Raw genomic sequence first — 14,531 nt, forward strand, 5'->3', positions numbered from 1 at the left:
TGGTGAGTGGGTGGGTGTGCGGCGACGAGCTGGCTAGCTCCGTGACGGTGACGGTGACGGTGTAGGTGTAGGTGGTGGTGGTAGTAGGTGTCGCCGCTTGACCGAGTCAGGGGGGTATAGTCATGTCATTTCATGTCCGATGGAGTCGTGAAGAGAAGGAGTCTGTCGGTGTAGGTTTAGTTGTTCATTGTGAGGTGTTGGTGTGGTGGTGGTTGGGCGGAGGATAGTAGCGTAGCGTAGCGGAGCTGGGACGACGGCCGGATTGAGCTGCTGCTTGCTGCCCCGGGCCCGCGCGCCAAGCATGACACCGACGGGTGATGGATGGTCCCGTCAGTATGGCTGCCGGCTCATGTGACGGCAACCCTTACTTCCTTAGATTATTTGCTTATGCTGTGTACATGGTAGACTAGTTGAATAAATACTATGAGGTCAAGAGTGAGTATGTATTGTAAGAATAGAATCTAGTCTATTATGCTAAGCTATATAAGTGAACGATGTACCCCCTGCACACCGCTACTGATGTGTCGCCATCCACTGGCATATAAGCTCCGAACCCATGCAAGAATCTAATGTCCAACCATCCGATCAATCAAACCCAGCCCATGGACCACAATCGAAGACGAATCCGACTTTTAAATATCAAAGACGGGGGAACGCGCATGTACAATGTCAAGGTCAAAACCGGAGAAAAGAAGCAAAACCAATACATAACGATAGGTGCAGACGGACTTGTATTGGAGGAATAGACCTCACTATCTCGGATCATGCCTTGGTTTCTGTTGGGTATTCCTGGTGCTTCGCCGACGTGCCCTTAGCACGCCAAGTCGAGACAGCCGGGATATCCGCCTTGAAGCGTTGCTCGTCTGTGCCGTATGCCCGCGGCGTGAGCTTGATCAGCGTGTGAAGTGGCACCTCCATCCATGGGCTCTGCTCCTGCGGCGTGTTGAGGAAGTATGCGTAGATGCAGCGAAGGACGGCCTGGTGCGTGACAATGATCACATTTTCACTGCGTTCTAGTTCCATGATAATCGGCTCTAGCCGGATGACCACATCACGGTAAGACTCTCCGCCACGGTAACGGTAGTTGTACTTGTCCTCATCACGCGCGGCAAAGTCCTCTGGGTATTTTTCCGCGATCTGCTCGTACGTCAGTCCATCACAAACCCCGGAGTCGAGCTCGTCCAGCGCCTTCCATTCCAGCTTCTCAAAGCCCGTCTCAGCAGCGAGATGGCGAGCCGTTTGAATCGTGCGTTTCAGCGTCGATGTCCAGATAACAATCTTGGTGTTGGGCGGCACCCCGGACTTCTTTAATAGACCAGGCAGAGCCCGGGCATATGCCTCGCCACGCTCTGAGATGTTGGAGTCGCCGCCAATTTTACCGGTCAAGTTATATTCTGACTCGCCATGCTAGAGTCGGTTAGAAACAATGTGGATAAGTGTTCGAGGCAAACTTACCCGTGATAGCCAGATTGAACGAGGTTTGATGTGGAGGTTCTGAATGTAATAGACCAATCGACTAGAAAGATAATCTTTGATCTGATTAATAATGACTGTTGAGCCGACATTGATGAGTTTTACGTAGGTGAAGTTCTTCTCATTATCGTCAATTGTCTCGTAGGCCTTCTCGTAATTGCGAATGCGGTTGCGAAAATCGAGGGCAGCAACTTCCGGATCCTGTCCCTTGTAGTCCGGCGACGTCGTCTTGACTTCCAAAATGTTGTTCATGATCAAATCTTCATCGTCGCATATTGATTCCACGTATAATGTTTCAACACCTTCTTCATTGCAGCGCTCGTGGATCCAACGCCGGCGCTCCTTTGTGGAATTCGTTGCATCGAGAATGGCCACCACGCCTTTCCCATCTCTGAACCACTGGAGCATATCGGAAACTGCAGCCTCCGCGGCCGCACGTCTCATCTTTTCGCCCTCGGAATTATGCGGGTCAAAGAAGGTGGCGTTGGGCTGCGGCGTGCCTTGACGACGGTAGGTGCCGACGTTGAAGACCCGAGCGGGAATCCCAACCCAGGCAAGATATCGCATGGCTGCTAAAGTTAGTCCTTGGTCATGCTAAGATCAAAGCCCACGTACCCTTTCCAGCTATGAGACTCTTGCCTCTGGCTGGGAGACCAACCATGACCACACAGATTTTGGAGTCATCGGACTGTGAAAAAGAATAAGTCTCTCTGAAGTGGCTGCCATTGCGAAGTAGATGCCAGAGCAACAAAAAAATAAAGGGGCGAGACAAGAGAGACGGGATACAAGAAAGTCGTGCCAGTGTCGTGGTTTCATAGTGTAGTCACAGGCACCCCTCCAAAGGAGGGGTATAAGGCATCACCGTAGCGCCCAGGATCAGGGGAGTAATAACGTCACCGGCAACACCAAATCACCGCACGTGAGACTTGGAAAGCAACGAACAACGACGACAAGGCATTCCACTTACGCTGGCAAAATATGTATGGCCATTGCCCCTTCGAATTGCACCGGACGACATGATGAGCGGTCGGGATGAGCGTAGAATCGGCTGCTGCGCAGCTAGGTAGAGAGAGCGCGGATGAGGCAAACTTAGACCTCGGCCACCAGGGGTGTCCGATCGGACACCGGGAGAAGGGATGTAGGACGGATAGGTCGGTAACGGGCGAAAGCGCAGGTAATCTTTAGAACGAAGGATAAAGTAATCTGCGACTTTGTATATGTTTAGCGGGGGATAAATGGCTCTAAGCAGCTGAGTTCAGACAGATCCGGCCTGTCTCACGACGGGTTCTTGCGAAGGGGAGAACGATAGTAGTAGTAGTAGCAGTAGTCAATGGATCAACAGCAGCTCTGGTTGGATGTCATTAACCCAACAGTCGATGCGGTGAGGAAGGCGTCGACGAGCACAGACGTCATGCCGCGGGGCAGTCGCAACCACGCCGCTCGGTCGAGGGCAAGAATCGGACCAGAACACTCCCACTGGGCTGGACCCGGATGGATTGCAGAAGATCAGAACCGCCCTGAGAGAGTCGATCGCAGTTGCATCCGGGGAGGCGTGAATTTCCCCAGTTTGTCTGGTCATCTGGCCCCCGACTAATTGCCTCCGGCCACACGTGACCCCTCTGCGTTTTCGTCGGGTAAAATCGTAACGGGGCCTTTCGGGTCTAGCCTCCATCGCGGAGTGAAAATTTGCTTGAAGTTTTCTCCTTTTTCGAGTGATATCTCCTGAGTCCGGAGTCAGAGATAGTACTAGTAGTTGACAGGCCATTATTGTACTGTATTAGAGCCTTTGATCTCCAATGGAGCCGCGCCGATTGGGTCCCTTGCATGTCTCCCTGGTGGGACTTGGACGACTACCCCGTACTACCGGGGTCGATTTACATGAGCGATTTTCGACGGTGGACTGGACCCAATAATCCCAATATTGGGTGTCAGCCGGGCGATTCCGCCTAGTTGCGGGATTTGAATCGAGCTATACGTGAGCTATTTCTATGAACAGCGAAAGGAGAACATGGTGGACATGGAGTACTCCGGGTGATTATGTGCATTTGAGACTATTATATGGAGTGAATTCTAGGTGCTTGTCTATGCAATTCTTTTGCGACCCAATGGCCATTATATCCAACCTTTCCCCCCTTTTTTAATGTGTCCGGCCCCGTCTCATATCCGTACGGTAGATGCGTAGCCCTATGGATAGAAACGAACAGGCCTTTGATGCTTCTGCACGGGACGGGAGCCCCGATAAGCATCGCCCCTTGCCGCCGACCCATGGCCGTTCATTGGCCTCCGTCCGCGGGTTTATCAACAGACGGAGGCTGAGGCGGAGGGGCGTAGTTCGTAAACTTCTTTTGTTGGGGTGGAAGCCCCTTATTCATATCGTAACAACGTCAGGCATCTATTTTTAGCTTCGGGGAGAAGACTCGGTCTTCATGATGATGATCGCTCGGCAGTGTCGGGCTATCGGGACTATACTCCGACGGCAACCTCCTCAGCAGCGGGGGCGGCGGGCGCGACCTCATCCCGGCCAGTAGAGTACTTGTTTCTCCGGTCCTGCGAGTTGGTCTCTCCACGAGCTCTCTGGACCCGGAGAGTGGCGCCCCAGGGTCCCTCTGCGCGGTTCAGAGCGTTCATGGCGTTTTCGGCTTCTTCGGCGCTGCTGAAGTCGACGAACAGGTAGTAGTGGTCACCGGGCTCGAATCTCTTCGCGGGGTGGGGGGCGAACAGCTTGCTAACATTCTCACTATCGACAAAATTAGCACGTCGTACGATTCACACACACAATGGCCAACCCTTACACATTGTATTCCTTGAAGAAGTTGGTGATGTTGCTGGTGATCGCCTCCTGATCCGTCAATCTCGGGATGCCGCCAACATAGAGGCGACGGCTGGCATCGCTGCTGTTGCTAGGGTTGGTGCTGGGGGTCTTCACGGGAGTGCGAGGGGGCTGAGCCTCGTCACCACGGCGCCACCGGTCCATGTTGAACGGAGAAGATCTCGTCTCGCGAGGAGAGGCGTCCACGCGCGGCGACTGCTGCTGCTGCTGCTGCTGTTGCTGAGCCCGTTCACTGGAAGTCTTCACAACACCGGGCTTGATCTTGACAGGACGACCGAGCATATCCCGACCATCCAACTCTGTCATGGCACGCTCAGCCAGCTCCTTGGTCTCCAGATCGACGAAACAGTATGAGGGATTGCGGCCGGTGAAAGGGTCAATGGCGATGTCGATACGCTCGCTATTAAGCACTCAGTTTGGAACGCCCAGGGTTGTCTTCTTCTCTTCATGAAAATCCATACATTGAGAACTCGGCCGCATCAAAGAGGGCTTGCACATCCTCCGACTTGGCCGTGTAAGGCATGTTGCCCACGTAGAGGCGACGGCCTTCCGAGATCGCTTGCGGGACATGCGGGCTGGGGCGGCTAAAGGCGAGTCTTGACGTGCTTGTCTTGGGACCGGGGGACCCAGCGGCAGCGCTCTGTCCACTGGGGCTCTCTTCACGCTTCACGCGCCAGTTGGGAGAGTGGAAAGCCCGGCCTGTCGTCCTGACCCCATTCTGGTAGAAGTTCTTCTGGGGAGCTAGCCACGCATTAGCGATTAAGGATATGGCCTCGGTTGGACCCAGCCCCGAACGAGCAGCCCAATTGTATCGCCTACACACTTTGTTCCTGCGGCTTAGGGCTCTCGGGAGCATCGACCATGGTGCCGGATTTGCTTTTTGTGACGGGTGGGAGCGAGGGTGTAAAAAGTACGTAGCTAATCAATTCAAAGTTCGTTAGTATGGGCAGACCACAGAATTTACCTATTTCCTAATCGGACAGGAAACGAGGGGCTTCATACCGGTATGGTCGACTACAATGAGCAGTAGGACAGGAAAAGCGGGACGGACAAAGAAACAGTCACTTTTTCTTGAGCCTCCAAGGCAAGATAAAATTCCCCGGGAAAACCTGTGGAAACCAACACAGAAAGACGCCGACGCTGTAGCCTGTGTCAAAAAATTGCCTCTACTTTTTTGATCCGAGAACCGTACCAAACGGAGCAAACACCTCAAACGGCGCAAACTGCTGGAACCAACTAGTGTCTGAACCGCTGATGATTGGCCTGTTAGCGAACCGGGGCAGTTTTTCGTCCATATAAAGCCGCCCTGCTTGGGTTTTCCTTTTCATCTTTTCTTCATCCGTCGACGGCGCATTCCTCTCATCATGAGAAGTGTGGCTGTGAAGACGCAATTCCGACCATCTTAGCTGGCCCGAATCTCGCTTGCTTGATGTGTGACTGTTTTATGTGACAGTTATCTTGACAGCTCCAGCAGTTCGAAGCTTGGGATATCCGCAATATCGCCAGCCATTCATGAATGTTTTGTTTTTGGTTTTTAGCGACCCGAATCATTCCACAAGTCATCCTTCAATGATGAAGCAACATTTCACACAGACCTGTTCCGAGATACATACGTGCGGATCAAAAATTGTACCAACTGCTGTCTGACGATGTGATGACTTGTTACCCTTGCTATTTGCATCTATCATTATTGAGCATCCTGCTCCTATCCTCCGAGCTAGCCTTTGAAATGAAAATAAACATTGACATAACCAAGTCCCCCTTCATACATAAGATATTCATTGGTACAAATAGTCATTGTGCGGTAGTCGTTCATATGGGGATAGACAGGGAGCTCGTGGAGTGCCGAACTGGATAGATTTCCTCACTCACGTACAGACTAGCCTGCAGCTTCGTTCAGGAAGTGTTGTAGCCGGCCTCTGTCATAGGAACCTCGTCATCCCGCTCGTATAAGATCTCCGGTCGGATCTTTCTGCGAAGGATATACCTCTTGATGAAATAAGGAATTTGACGAAGTCCGTATGCTGCGTGGAAGCGCGTAGGAACCGAGAACACCTGGTCCAACTCTTCGAGGGTCTTGCTCTTTGTCTCAGGCATAAACATGAGGATTAACCACCAGCCAACGATACACCATGCTGCGTACCAGCTGAAAGCCCCTTGCGGGGTGAAAGCCGCGCGCAGAGACGGCCAGGTGATGGCTAGCAGGCAGTTGAATAACCATGTCGTCGCCGTCGCCAAGGCCATGCCGTGTGAGCGTACGTAAAGTGGATAGGCTTCGGCCGAATAGGTGAACGGCACTGGACCCTCCCCAACAGAGTATACAATGCCGAATAAGTATGTGCCTAAAGCAATACATCCGAGGCGGGCAGAAGCATGTGTCTCCTCGGGTATCCAGAAGCTGAAGCCGGTGAAGAACATAGATATGGCCATTAGAGGGAACGTAGTAAGAAGGAGATTGCGCCGGCCGAAAGTGTCGATTGTGTACACAGCTGGAATGGCGAAGAGCCAGTTGATCATGCCCCATCCAAAGGAAGCTGCCAGGGCCTTTCGCTGATTCGACACGGACAAGTGAGTCGTGGAGGTCACTGTTCCTAGGAAGATCTCTGACGAGTAATAGGCGATTACGTTCACACCTGGAGTACCGTTAGTGGACAGCACCTTTGTAACGCTCAGCATACATACCGCAGAACTAGTTCAATCGCTGTTAGCAGAGGTCCAGCCTTGTGGCCAGGGAGTTAGGGTTGAACATACCTGTTGCATGAACATGACGAGCTCAGATGCAATCAACGCACGGCGGTTTCGAGGAACCGCGATGAGTTCCACAAGTTTATTCTGGCCAAGTTTCATGCCGGTCTCCGCCTGTAGCAGAGTGTGCATATAGTACAGATCACGCGCAGCCTGGACCTTGCTGAAGCGCAGACTGCACATTGACTGGTAGGCTTTGTCATAGCGATTCCGCGACATGTACCAACGAGGCGATTCCGGGCATGTGAAAACGAAGCAGCAGACTAACAGGGCTGGAAACATAGCCGAGGCCATCATCAAGCGCCAGTTGAGACCGACAATCCCTGCTGGATCTTCTACTTCGAAGAAGGCAAGGTCCGCGACGTAGCCAAACATGATGCCGAACGCAGTCCACATCTGCCATTGCATGACCAAAGCACCTCGAATGACAGGAGGTGCTGTTTCTGCGGCGTAGATAGGGACGGTTGCAGACTTGGGACCGATTCCATAGCCCAGGGCGAAGCGAGCGATGAACATGTGCCACCACGTATTGACGAACCCCTGCCAGATACACGTGATGGCAGAAAAACAACAGGTGATGAAGATGGTGCCTCGTCGGCCAAACCAGGCATTGAAGGGGACCGTCAGCCAGCAGCCCATCACGGCACAACACATGTAAGGTGCACAGTTCACAAGCCCAAGCAGCCAATTAGATCTTGATTCGCTACCTCGATCAATGCCGAATTGATGTCTGTAGTAGACCTGGGCGCCATTCACAACGGTCTCATCTGTAAGACGCGAGAAGTTAGCGAACTGTAACTGGCACGATTGACGGTATGGACTTACCCATCCCCTGAACCGCAGCCGAGAGGGAGCATAAGCAGATGACCAGATACATTGTCCAGGGCTGGGACCAACGATGGGCATATTCGTTCTCCAGAACCTCCAGTTCCTCTGGAGTCAGACCGGGGATCTCCGCATATTTCTCTGGCACTTGAGCTAACATGGCACCCATCGCAAAGGCACGAACATCTTCCTCATCACCCATCTGGTGAGTGATGGCGAAATTGATGCCCTGTTGGCGCAATTCTTCTTGGGTATAGCCAGCAAGCGGATTAGCCAGTTTGGCATTCAGGTTCCGCCGCGCACGCTCTGCAGCGGTGCCAAAGGAGCGCTGGACACGGATGTGCTCCCTGTGGTCCGATGCATACCCATCAGTTGATGCCTTGTTTTCGAAGACAGACGTCCCGAAGACCGGGGGATCCTCTTTCCCGAAATACATTTGCAAGTACGATAGAGGATGCAGTCGTAGTGATACTGGTGGTTGATATTGTGACTATCGCGGAAGCAAGAGGCTGCGTAGGAAAAGCAACAGGAGTAAGCAGGCCGTTGAACAAGCTAAGAGCGATTTGAACAGGAAAATGCAGGCGGGCATCAGTGACTAGTCAGAGGGATGGCACTGTGAATGGCTCATTCCATAACGGGGTTAGCAGAGCTGGCTGGACCGTTGGCGCCACTCCAGCTCGTGCTATAACAAAGAATACACGCGACAACAAAGAAGTAGGATACGTGAAGAGTGGACGGTATCAGGCTAGCCAAGTAGGTCTGCCTTTTTGGGAGTTATAGTTTGGTGCATACAAAGGATCCGTTACCACGCGCGATGTGATCCAGGGATGAGGTAATAGTGCAGTACAGATATGAAGGAGGACAGACACATCACAGATTCTTTGCAGCAAAAATATCAACTCACCTTATCAGCCAACATCACGAGGCGACGACCGCGACGGGCCACCACGTCAGGCTAGGTTGTGAGGCCGCAGATGCTTGATCAGTCTCTGGGAAAGCGGAAGACCCCAAGGTGGTCTGATTGGCAACGGAGGAAACAAAAGGGTGGTGCAGTGGTGAGTGGGCACATGCAAAACAAAGAGGCAGTGAGACTGGCAGCTCACCCAATGATAGAACATTGAGAATCTGGGGTTGGCCTCTGCTCGAGGCTAAGAGACAGCCTCTGGCCAGGGTCGAGAACATGGTTCCCAGTCTCCCATGACGAACTTCTCGATGATCAATGGGCGATCATGAGGTTGTACAAGCCTCGTTTGCAGCGATGGAGGTTACCATCGATACCGTCAAGGTGGCTGTGGGTTCCGCATGGCTATGCAACCCAAGATGATGCCAAAGATAGAGTTTCTAAGCCGGCGCTGAACCCGTCGACATCGTGGCACTTATTATTCCGAACCTTGAATGGATGATCCGGCCGGGTTACAGCGGAGACCTGCCAGCGGAACAAAGATGGCTGGAAACCATTGCCGAGACTCTTCAGGGTTCAGGATTCAGACTTCAGAGCGGCCCCGGATCTCCGTCGCTTACGGGTGCGGGCCTCGTGCGGGGACGGTCCCACACCATCAGATCACGCCAGGCACATCGGATGCAGGCCACTGACGCCTTATCCAAGGTAGATTGTGTTTTCCTATCCGATGGTTCTCTCAGGGTTTCCGTTCCGATCACCTGGCTCTGCTCTGTTCCAGGGAAACTGAGAACGTGTCGGAGACGTCACTACCCCGCATCTCGACAACAGTTTCTATTGTAGATAAGACTGGCCATTGCCAATTGTCCAGGCAAATACGATGAAACATAAGATCTTCATTAACCACCCTGGGCAATCATCCGAGTCGTGGCCGTGTAATATAAGATAAGATACCAGTAGCAACTGCCAGCTTCTCTTGATGCTGGCAAAGCACCTCCCTTCTGCATAGCTTCCGGTGACGATATTGGCCCATCCATCTGTTAGTATCACCCCTACCACCTGTCCATGACCGTCGGAAACAGACTCTCCAGCCATGTATCAGAACAAGGATATCCTACGAACCCCGCTCATGAACTCGAGCTAATGCAACGCTAAGTCCATGGGTCGGTCGGGAAGGGGACGAGAGGGGGAACCTACCCGCTCCCGACCCGCCTCTGACGACGAGATGATCACCGCGAGATCTATACAGCGGCTTCATAAATAGCCAGCATCCCCCTACTATCGTTGCTTTCATTTCTCTTCAAGTAACCTCTACATTGTATCTAAGCCTCCAAACCCCTACTCGCACCCGAAACCGCCAAACCTCACGATGCTTGGCAAAATCGCCCTTGAGGAAGCCTTTGCGCTGCCTCGCTTCGGAGAGAAGACGCGCTGGTGGGCAAGTCTATTCTCCACCGACCCCGAGACCCACGTCAAGGAGATCACAGATATCAACAAGCTGCGTGTTGAATACGCCGACAAGCATGGCGTCGGATACCAGATCCTCTCCTACACAGCCCCGGGTGTCCAAGACATCTGGGATCCCGTCGAAGCGCAAGCCCTCGCCGTCGAGATCAACAACTACATCGCAGAGCAAATCCGCGAGAAGCCAGATCGCTTTGGCGCATTTGCGTATGCCTCCCTTCCCCTCCCCCCTCTCAACAACTACCCCTAACCACAACCCAGAACCCTCTCCATGCACAACCCCCAAGAAGCAGCAACCGAACTCCGCCGCTGCGTCCAAACCCTCGGCTTCAAAGGCGCCCTGGTGAACGACACCCAACGCGCCGGCCCCGACGGCGACGACATGATTTTCTACGACAACACAGACTGGGACATCTTCTGGCAAACGTGCGCCGAGCTCGACGTACCCTTCTACCTACACCCGCGCAACCCTACCGGCACAATCTACGATAAGCTCTGGGCGGACCGGAAATGGCTCGTCGGACCGCCTCTCAGCTTCGCACAGGGCGTCAGTCTCCACGTCTTGGGAATGGTAACCAACGGCGTCTTTGATCGCCATCCCAACCTCCAGATCATCCTGGGCCATCTCGGTGAACACGTCCCCTTTGACATGTGGCGGATTAACCATTGGTTCGAGGATCGGAAGAAGCTACTTGGACTGGCAGAGACATGCAAGAAGACGATACGGGAGTACTTTGCCCAGAATATCTGGATCACAACGTCGGGACATTTCTCTACCACGACGTTGAATTTCTGTATGGCGGAGGTTGGAGCAGATCGGATTCTGTTCTCGATTGACTATCCGTTCGAGACGTTCGCGGACGCATGTGATTGGTTTGATGGGGCGGAATTGAACTTGGTCGATAAGGTAAAGATTGGACGGGACAATGCGAAGAGGTTGTTCAAGTTGGGGGAGTTTAAGGATAGTAATGCTTGATACCTATCTACCTGTCTGGTAGAGTTGTACGAAATGAAAGTAGTCTACTGGTTGGTTCAAATCAAATATATGCCATGGCATTTGATTAAAGACACGAGCTGTGATGTTCAGACCAGAATACATCGTCGAGACTAACTGCACCCTGTAGATGTGCCTCTCGCTCGGTCAAAGTACATCATGTAGAACATCAAATATCCGAACCGTGGTATCACATAACCGTTTCGCCGTTTGTGTATCTTCATGCTTCCGTGTCGCTTTTGTTGTTTCTTTCCGTTTCTGCTTTTTTTATTCTTTTTTCGTTGCTTTTTTCTTTCAGGCCGTTTGCTTTCTGTTGTCGGCTTCATCCCGCTGGATCACAACTCCTTGACAGGCTTCCTGGTTTCTGCCCCAAACTCGGCTTAATAACATGAACTTTATTTACTAGCCAGGGACTGATCTTCAAGACAGTTTGAGCTGGCTAGTCGTATGATCACCAACCAACCAATCAACACTATAGTCGCTTCAAATCGCAGCACCAGCATCAGTGTCACTCGACACATCGCGCGCAAGGTCCTGATCTTGAACGATAGCATCACAACTATCTTCAGAGCCAATCAGGGTTTCGTCCTGGTCAAAAGCACTCTCACCACAGGTACCGTCATTCTCCCCTTGCTGCTCAGCCAAGATGCGAGCGTGTTCACGGGCCTGCTCACGAGCCTGAGCCTGCTGTGCGGACTGGCGCATTCGCGCGCTCTGGATCTCAATGTGGTGCTGGATCATAGCATTGCGCCAGATACGCGGGGCTTCGTTCATCTCGTTGAAGTGGGGTTCGACATATTCATGTTTGATATCCATGGTGATTTTGACAATGGCATCGTAGTTCTCGATAGCCCGATTGATCATATCCCAGATGTCGACCATGCAACGAGTCATCTGCATGCGGGTGGGGCTCCAATTCTCTTCGGTTCGAAGCTGGCGGTGGCGGATGCTAATGAAATCCGTGTAGATGTAGGAGTCGAAGAAGTCGAGAAAGACGGTTAAGAGGCGTTGCTCGGACGGGCGGGGTTTGTTGAGGTTGCTGTATGGGAGAAATAGGTTAGGTTTACTTCTGAGAAACGGGTGAGAGCAGGGTGAGGGGAGTTGGACTGACTTGATGATGACCTCGGCCATGTTCTTGAAGCGAGTCACCACATTGTAGCGCGTGTCATCGGCGATGTACTTGACCGTGTGCTGGACACGCTGCGCATAATCGAGCTCCTGTAGGAGGATGTTGTCGATGATGGTGAGATACTTCATAATCTCCCCTGCAAGGTACATCACTTCCTCGACTTCCTCGCCGGTCAGGAAGCTCACTGGATCGACGGGAGTCTGATGTCTACGAAAAAGGAGATACTCGATGCGGAGGATAATGTTGCACATGGCGACGAATCGTCTCTTGGTGGCCGGCCTCATGCGATCCGAGTTGACCATGATTCTGATCTCCTCGAGAACATCCTTCTTGCGGTCCTCAGGGATAGCTAAGCCAGGCCGGGGATCAGCTTCTGAGTGCTCACTCAGCTGGGGAGTCGTAACTTCGGTGTCCATGTGAAAGGATAGCGGAACAGGACTGTCACTTCGAGTGGCATTCTTGTCATTGCACTTGGAGCCAGGATTTTTCACGTCTTCCATGGTGAACGGGGGAGGAGAAGTCACGTCTGAACTAACTTCCCTGAATCGAATGACCTCTTCACAAACTTTGGAAATAGCGGTCTCGTACGCCTTTTCCACTTCCTTGTCTGCGTGAGCTTCCTCTGTCTCACACGACTTGTAGTATTCAGGAAATGGTTCTGTTTTGCTGCTACTCTCTGTTTCGTGTTGAGACACCGGGGTTATAGTAGAGTTGGAGTCGGGGCTAGAGCCATTGAATAATTTCTCTGTGTTCTGAATGCCGCTGATCGCGGACAAACTGGGCGTGATTCCTTCACTCACAGCGGGTCTTGGTTCTCCGCATACTGCTTGCGTGGAGTTCATGGAACTTTCCGGTTTGTTCTCAACGTCAGGACTGAGATCATCCATTTCCATTTGAAAGACCATCCCATTGTCCTCATCTACCGCTGCTTCGCAACGCCTCTGGAGGTACGCAATTCTCTGGGTGAAGAACTCATAGAGACCTATATCCGGAGTCATGGCCCTTGACTGTTCGTGGCTGGAAGGTGCTAATGGCGGCCTATGCATTCGAATACCTGAGCCACCGTTTGGGGTAGGTGTTAAGGGAGCAGCCATAGCGAGCAAAAGCTCACACAGCGTAGAGATCGTGAGACTCAATGACTATAAGAGCAAGAGAGGACGTGCACTGCTTAATACCTCAATGAACAACAGCATCACATGAGGCCAAAGAGCAGCACGGAATGGGTCGATAATAGTGAGGATGGAAGAGGAGGGACACGCCGAGACGCGATTCACAACAATGAACAGGCAAATGGTTGGTGAGTCCTTGGTCGTCTCTTGCTTCACTTTCCCCGCCCCCAACCCACTCCCTGGCGCAGTTGTGAATATAGTGAGTCATTTTTTTGGCACTGCTCTGGTGGGAGCGAGGCTGGTAGCGCCAGCAAAGCCTCTGTCTTTGATTAACACTTTTCTTGTCACGCCAACTTGTCAACGCTGACAAAGGATGCAGGCATCGATGTTGACATTGCAATGCAATCGTGTCTAGTAGCAGCTGACCTACGGACCTTAGTTTACGGAAGCTACTGAATTGAAACAAGCGAAGTTACGTTCCTTGTGACATGATTCAAACCAACGACATAGTATCTCCTTTGCGGCGGATTTGCATAGGATCCGAAATATATTTGCATTGCGCCGTACAGTGGTTGATAAAAGCTCGACTCCTCAGAGACTTAGGGAGCATTCCGTACCAGTTTCTCCAGACTTTATGTAACGGGTAGCGTACGTATTTGCGAGCAGAATGTCCCTTCAGCGAGAACTGGCCCTGCCTTGCCCTTTTCATACGTTACCCTTGGATTAAATTGGCCAGTAGAGGAGAGTAAAAAAGGAACTCCTAGTAGCACAAAATTCAAACAAAGAAAGCCCCAGAGGTGCAATAGGATCTGCAATGAATGGTCTCCATCCTATGCAGATGCTGATAAGAAGATCAACAGAGAACTGAGAAGCAAATATTTTTCTTGGTATGTCCCTTTTGAGATCTATCACAAAGAAGGACTGGTAACTGCCGCCTCAAGGTAGGCAATAACCACCGATAAGTTCACAAATCACAGCCAAGCGACTACACTAATGATAAGCTGAACAATGTTGCCAGATCATAGCTAAGGAAGGATTTACCATGTAGTATCTAATTCTAGATT

At 51.9% G+C, this 14,531-nt stretch overlaps 5 protein-coding genes across 5 annotated transcripts; 1 reads left to right on the forward strand and 4 right to left on the reverse strand.

Moving 5' to 3' along the window:
• Window positions 1-428: 428 nt before the first annotated feature.
• BO80DRAFT_427784 (bifunctional nucleoside/nucleotide kinase/histidine phosphatase family protein) lies at window positions 429-2,161 on the reverse strand. The gene is made up of 3 exons (XM_025720105.1): window positions 2,089-2,161; window positions 1,456-2,042; window positions 429-1,407 (listed from the first exon to the last, which is right to left on the reverse strand). The coding sequence occupies exons 1-3, from the start codon at window positions 2,132-2,134 to the stop codon at window positions 763-765; spliced, it is 1,278 nt and encodes a 425-aa protein (XP_025572251.1). The 5' UTR covers window positions 2,135-2,161; the 3' UTR covers window positions 429-762.
• Window positions 2,162-3,502: 1,341 nt separating this feature from the next.
• Window positions 3,503-5,386, reverse strand: BO80DRAFT_413552 (RNA-binding protein). Its single transcript, XM_025718063.1, has 4 exons — window positions 5,127-5,386; window positions 4,765-5,044; window positions 4,266-4,703; window positions 3,503-4,210 (listed from the first exon to the last, which is right to left on the reverse strand). Exons 1-4 carry the CDS (start codon window positions 5,164-5,166, stop codon window positions 3,937-3,939), a joined length of 1,032 nt encoding a protein of 343 aa, XP_025572252.1. The 5' UTR covers window positions 5,167-5,386; the 3' UTR covers window positions 3,503-3,936.
• Window positions 5,387-6,199: 813 nt separating this feature from the next.
• On the reverse strand, window positions 6,200-8,309 carry BO80DRAFT_467376 (MFS sugar transporter; the record flags this gene model as incomplete). The annotated part of the gene is made up of 4 exons (XM_025722848.1): window positions 6,200-6,936; window positions 6,986-6,992; window positions 7,055-7,815; window positions 7,874-8,309. 4 exons carry the CDS (start codon window positions 8,307-8,309, stop codon window positions 6,200-6,202), a joined length of 1,941 nt encoding a protein of 646 aa, XP_025572253.1.
• A 1,700-nt stretch (window positions 8,310-10,009) lies between these two features.
• BO80DRAFT_413557 (amidohydrolase family protein) lies at window positions 10,010-11,302 on the forward strand. Its single transcript, XM_025718064.1, has 2 exons — window positions 10,010-10,442; window positions 10,497-11,302. The coding sequence occupies exons 1-2, from the start codon at window positions 10,141-10,143 to the stop codon at window positions 11,209-11,211; spliced, it is 1,017 nt and encodes a 338-aa protein (XP_025572254.1). The 5' UTR covers window positions 10,010-10,140; the 3' UTR covers window positions 11,212-11,302.
• Window positions 11,303-11,898: 596 nt separating this feature from the next.
• BO80DRAFT_323322 (uncharacterized protein) lies at window positions 11,899-13,017 on the reverse strand (the record flags this gene model as incomplete). Its single annotated transcript, XM_025715150.1, has 2 exons — window positions 11,899-12,268; window positions 12,341-13,017. Coding segments are annotated over 2 exons (1,047 nt in total), but the record flags the coding sequence as incomplete, so codon positions are not given.
• Window positions 13,018-14,531: the final 1,514 nt, after the last annotated feature.

Source organism: Aspergillus ibericus, assembly GCF_003184845.1.
Source record: "Aspergillus ibericus CBS 121593 unplaced genomic scaffold BO80scaffold_40, whole genome shotgun sequence".
NCBI classification, from domain to species: domain Eukaryota; kingdom Fungi; phylum Ascomycota; class Eurotiomycetes; order Eurotiales; family Aspergillaceae; genus Aspergillus; species Aspergillus ibericus.